The sequence below is a fragment of the Vombatus ursinus genome, unplaced genomic scaffold (assembly GCF_900497805.2).
Source record: "Vombatus ursinus unplaced genomic scaffold, bare-nosed wombat genome assembly UNPS02014832.1, whole genome shotgun sequence".
NCBI classification, from domain to species: Eukaryota; Metazoa; Chordata; class Mammalia; order Diprotodontia; family Vombatidae; genus Vombatus; species Vombatus ursinus.
This window is the reverse complement of record NW_020954610.1, coordinates 74979197-74985196: the sequence shown is the minus strand read 5'-3', so window position 1 is coordinate 74985196 and position 6000 is coordinate 74979197. Positions and strand designations below refer to the sequence as shown.

Here is a 6000-nt window from a genome sequence, read left to right as displayed (position 1 = left end):
TGTGCTGTCAAATTAATAAAGTATATCAATGTATGTATCTATTTGTATATATCCCTCTATATGCACCTATGGTAGTATGATATACATTAAATGCAGATTCACTTCTTTAACAGCACCTTACACTACACATTGCCATATAAAAAACTGCCATACAAGTACATGTCATATAGGGGTGCAATATTTATACACATTTATATCATACACAAAAATAGACCTTTTTATTAATTAGTATCTGTCTTCTCTACCCAGAATACATGACTCAGTTTTAAAGTTTTTTATTTGGGCTTATGTTTGGTTTGTCTCAACAATCTGCTCTTTCACAACATTGAGAAATCTTCTGTATGGATTCCCTTCCCTCCTATTTATTTTATTTTTAGACATTACAACATGATTTCATGCTATTTTAAAAGGGCAGAATTCTTCCTCCCCACCCCTATCCTCTTCATCCAATACATTAAAATCATCCAAAAAAAAAAGATACTTTAAAAACTTATACATTTGCTTCCTTTACACATCCAGGTGGGGGATTGGGAACCAACAGCTTCAAAACGCCCAAGCCACAAGACATTTAATAAAGACAAACTCTGTCAGCTTATGGGAGGTCCTAGAACCCAGAAAACTAAAAGAAAAACGACTGAGTTCTAGAAGCTGCCCCAGCTATTTCAATGGCATGTGAGGGGCACATGAGTAGACTGCATAAATGGATATACTAGTGATTTGGGAATAAGGAGGAGAATATCAGCACCATTTCCTGTCTGGCATCGAGTTCTAGGACAGAGGTACTGCTTCAATCTATCTTCTCTCTGGACCCATTCTACTAGCAAATGCCCTATTATTACATTTCTAAAAAATAATTTATTTGAAATGTTACTATGTTTTAAAATGGGTATATGGCATACATATATCAATCCATGCTAGTTGTTAAATGAGTAAGAACAAAAAATACTGAGTATAATGACATGTTCTAAAGTTAAGTACATATATCATAAAAGAAATAAGAGGAATAGAAACAAGGGTGTTTATAGGATTTAAGTGAGAAAATTTCTTTGGAATGAGCTTATCTGTTGGGACAAATACCTGATGAAATTCTTGCCAGTTCAAGGTATGATCCACGTACATAAAGGTAGATTCCTAAGTAACAACCTCTTTCTTAGGCAGATAACTGTTCTATGGATAATTTCCAGTATAATATGAATTTAATTTATTCCTAATAGTCAGATGTCTCCAAACATTAGAACAGGAAAAGGTAAATGGAGACACAGAGGTACAAAGACAGAGACACTTGGAAGCAGGTTATTTTCTTTCACTTTTAATCGGAATTAAGAGATTATCCAAGTAAAATGGCTTAAGTAGTAGATTTACTAAATAAGCTTTATTTTCTGTAGTCCTTTACAGTTTTTAAGAAGTACATTTCTCATAACCCCTTGAAGTAGTGAGATAATATTCACATAATTGTGTAAAACTGTAACTTACCACCAATTGAACATCTCCGAGCTATTTCCCAGAAAACCAATCCCATTGCATAGATGTCAGCGCGCTTGAATGATTCAAAGTGTTTCATATTTATGGAATCATCTAGAACTTCAGGGGCCATGTACCTATTAAAAAATCAATAAATAAATATTAAGAGTCTTTTATATGCTAGGTACCATGTTAAGAGCTGGGGACACAAAAAGAGGCAAAAAACAGCCCTTGCCCTCAAGGAGCCTACAATCAAATGGGAGAGACAACATGAAAACAAATATATATGAAGCAAGCTATATACAAAAAAATAGGAAATAATTAACAGAGGAAAGGATATTGGATTTAAGAGGGGATTAGGGAAGGCTTCCTGTAGAAGGTGAGATTTTAGTTGGGACTTAAAAGAAGACAGGGAAGTCTATAATCATAGCAGAGAGGGGAAGAATATTCAAAAACACCTGAATGATTTCCCCCCCTTATTTAAAAATATTTTATAATCTTTTATTTCCAGCAAGCAACCAATATATAAAATAAAATTCTGAAGAATTCCTCCATCTCTACACTGAAAAATTACATCTGAAAAACCATCAAATGCCCTTAAAGTAGATAAGCCAATCAAGGGTTACCTGTGTCAATACACAATATATGAAGTATGAAGGTACCTGATTATTAAACAAATAAAATGTCTTCTTGTCTATTCTTATTCTTATTATAAAGGCACTATTCTCAGTGCCTAGCAGGAAAATGACATGTACACTGATTATGCTAAATTATTTACTCATGGAAGAACAATAAATACACACTTGAAAATGATTGAACAAGGAACAAAAACATCAATCTCTTGATCCTTTCCCATATTCAAACTTAATATATGGTTGAACTGGTAACATCCTTAACTCAGTTGCTAACTCTTGTTATCTTAACTGCTTCATTACGTACATTAAAATTTTAGCTTTTAATATTGTCTTACTTCTGATACTTACTGGCTATGTGAATATTTAAAATCTCAGTGACCCAGGCAACTCCTTAAATATATAAAGTTGCAGAGTAGAACCATCTGTGTTGGTAGAGAAAATTTTTTTTCACAGAGAGTTTAACACTAATGAAACTGAATTCAGACCAAAAAAATTTTTTAATTATGTCATTCTAACTTAATATATTATATCAGTGGCAAAATGATTCATATATTACACAGCATTGCTTGCTTAAGAAAGGGAGTCTGCTGAGTTAGCTAGCTGCAACAAGGAAAGATCTCGGTGACAAAGACCTCAGATTCAAGGTTTAAGCCCTTTTCTCAGTTTCTTAGTGATATTTCTTCTACATTTGTCACTAAGTTGACTCTCCTTCCTGGAACTCTTTTCTCACAGCTTCTATAGTTCTCACTTGAACTTCCCTAATCCATTCTTCTGTCTAGTTCAGAGATTCCCAAACTTATTTGGCCTACTGCCTCCTTTAAAAATATATATATATATATATATATATATATATATATATATATGGGGCAGTTAGGTGGCACAGTGAATAGAGTTCTGGCCTTGGAGTCAGGAGGACCTGAGTTCAAATCTGGCCTCAGACACTTGACACTTATTAGCTGTGTGACCCTCGGTAAGTCATTTAACCCCAACCACCTCAACCAAAAGAGAAAAAAATTACTCAGTGCCCCCCTGGAAATCTACTTCCTTTAAGAACCCTTTAACAGTTTGTTTTTTGCAATTTTTATCATTTAAAAAAAATATAAATTTTTTAAAAAAGAAAATGACACATCTTAAATTTAATAATTTATTATACATTTGTGTTTTTTTTCCTGAACTGAAATTTTGATGGTGCAATATTGTGTCATGTCACCATATAGTATCACACTATAAACAAGCCCCTACATGCACAGATTCCTGCTGATACATGCTGGACTTCCCAACAATGCACCACACACTTGCTTATTAAGATCAACTTAATTTTTTCCTACCCCTTACTCCCTCATTTAATAAGGTGATAGGTCCCATATTTTCTACCTTCAAAATATCTCTCCCTTTGTCTTCATTTCTAGTATTTCCACTCTGTTCCAAAGCTCTCATTCTCTCTTGTCTAAGACTACAGACATAGTGTAGCCTTAACCTGACTTCCCGCTTAAAGCCATTTCTTTCTTGTTTAGACTATCTCCTTGGACCAAAACAACAACAACAACCAAAAAAAAAAAACTGGGTCTCCCTATTTCTCCTAGGCTGGAAGTGCAAGGGTCATTCGCAGCCCAGGCCCACTCCATTTGCCACAGGAGCTTTGACTCTCCAATCTTCATCTTGGGCTAGTTTGTTCCTTTTTAGGCAATCTGATGGTTCCCTGCTTCCTGGCATCTGACCATACCAATGCTAAACTTTGAGTGGATACTGATTGACTTAGCCCACTGAGTTGAATAGATCTGCCAGCATCAGTCTTCCCAGTAGCAGGGATTATGGGTGTATGTTAGGTACCATGTCTAGTCATCTTCTTGGATTCCTACTTCATCCATCCTCCCCTTCCCAAATTTACCTTATATATACTGTTGCCATATTAATCTTTTATTGTATAACTGTAACCACATTACCCCTTTACTCAAAACTTTTCCAAGTTTCCCTCTGCTTACTGAATAAAAGGCCCTCCACAATTCAACCCCAACCTACCTTTCCATAGGAATAAAAGTGAGCCCTAGAGATTTGCTCAAGGTTTTATAGCTAGTTAGTTAGAGGTAGGTCCAGGACTAGGATACAGATCTCCTGACCTGTCATTCATTGATTTTACCAGAACACAGAACTGTTTCCCTTAAAAAATTAAAATCCTCTAAAATAATCGTAAATGTAATTTCTTTTTTGCAGTAAACTGGGGTCTCCTGAAAAAATATAGATAACTCTATCAAAAACATGGCCTACCTAAAAAATAATAAACAAAAAATAAAATAAAAAATATAAAAATAATTCTATTATAAATGAAATGTTTAATTAATAATCATTTTGTTAGCATTCTTAGATTTTCAGAGGGATTTATGGGAGGTACTTTGAACAGCCTGGAAAATCTAAACTAAAGGCTGTTTTCTAGAAAAACTTTGCTATGTCATTTAAAAATTATCCCAGGCTACTTCCGGGAGTGGAAGTAATGGTGGAGTAAGCAGTAAGTCGCTCTCACTTTCCCTTATTGGCCTTAAAAAACCCAGAAAATACCGCCCCAGGAAAAATCCTGGAACAGTGGAGCCAGCAGAAAGACAGAATACAGCAGCTTTTTAGCTCATGAGGGTATGAGGATTAACAGGAAAGGTCCCTCTTGCTGTGGCTGGAGGGGACCAGTACAAGACTGGAGGCATCCCAGCAAGCCAGAGGCAAACCCCACCTCAGCAAACCAGCAGGAGACCTTAAGCCCCAGGGAAGTGGAACAGCAAGTGCCAACACCAGGACCGCCCCCCCCCCCACATGCCTTGGCACAGCCAGGGAAACAGCAGGCACCAGCACAGAGAACCACCAATTGTGCAGTGGACAGGCTTCTACCAGCGGGGTGAGCCTATCCGTGCTCTAGTGCAGCCCCTGGTGAGGAGGTGAACTCCAGTGGCCAGACCACCTCTTCTCCCACACCATACCCCGTGAGCTTCAGTGTAACCCCACCTGGCCTTGGCACACACCAGCCACCACCAGGTAAGCTATAGCCTCTACAGTCTCCAGCTGCCAGAACCTGAGGCCCCAGCACACAAAGCCAGTAACCAGGGGCCCCTAGGCCCCAGCACAAGAAGTGTGGGACACTATCTCCTGTGCCCCAGAAGCAGAGATCAACTTTAAAAGCCAGGGAAAAGGCAAACACCATGAACAAAAAGCAACACAGAAAAACAAAGACCACTGATTCTTACTATGGGGATAGGGAAGATCAAAACACAAATTCAGAAGAAGAGGACAGCATTGTCAATTTACCCACATCTGAAACCTCAAAGAGGAATATGAACTTGTCTCAAGCCCAAAAAGACTTTTTCGAAGAGCTCAAGAAGGATTTTAAAAGCCAAATAAGAGAGGCAGAAGAAAAAGTGGGAAACGAAATGAGAGGTATGTAAAAGAGAGAGTCAAGAGCTTGGAAAAGGAAGGACAAAAATTGACTGTAGAAAACCAGTCCTTAGAAAGTAGAATTGGCCAAATGGAAAAGGAGAGACAAATGCTAACTGAAGAAAACAATTCGTTTAAAAATTAGAATGGGGCAAGTGGAAGTTAATGACTCTATGAGACATTAAGAATCGGTCAGGAATGAAAAAAGTGAAGAAAACGTAAAATTATCTCATTGGAGAAACAACTGACCTGGAAAATAGATCCAGGAGAGATAACTTAAGAATTATTGGTCTAGCTGAAAGCTATGATAAAAAGAGCCTGGACAGCATCTTCCCAGAAATTATCAAGGAAAACTGCCATGAGGTCCCAGAACCAGAGGGTAAAACAATCATCAAAAAAATTCACCAATCACCTCCTAAAAGAGATTCCCAAATTGATAAACGTGGAATATTACAGCCAAATTCCAGAATTATCAGGTCAAGGAGAAAAT

General features: G+C 37.2%; 1 protein-coding gene across 1 annotated transcript in view; it reads right to left on the bottom strand.

Moving 5' to 3' along the window:
- The window catches only part of LOC114025917 (TGF-beta receptor type-1), a 74563-nt gene that overhangs the window by 6025 nt on the left and 62538 nt on the right, over positions 1-6000 (bottom strand). The window contains exon 7 of the mRNA XM_027839440.1: positions 1474-1598. Coding sequence (XP_027695241.1) covers positions 1474-1598 — 125 coding nt within the window. The remainder of the gene's footprint in view (positions 1-1473; positions 1599-6000) is intronic.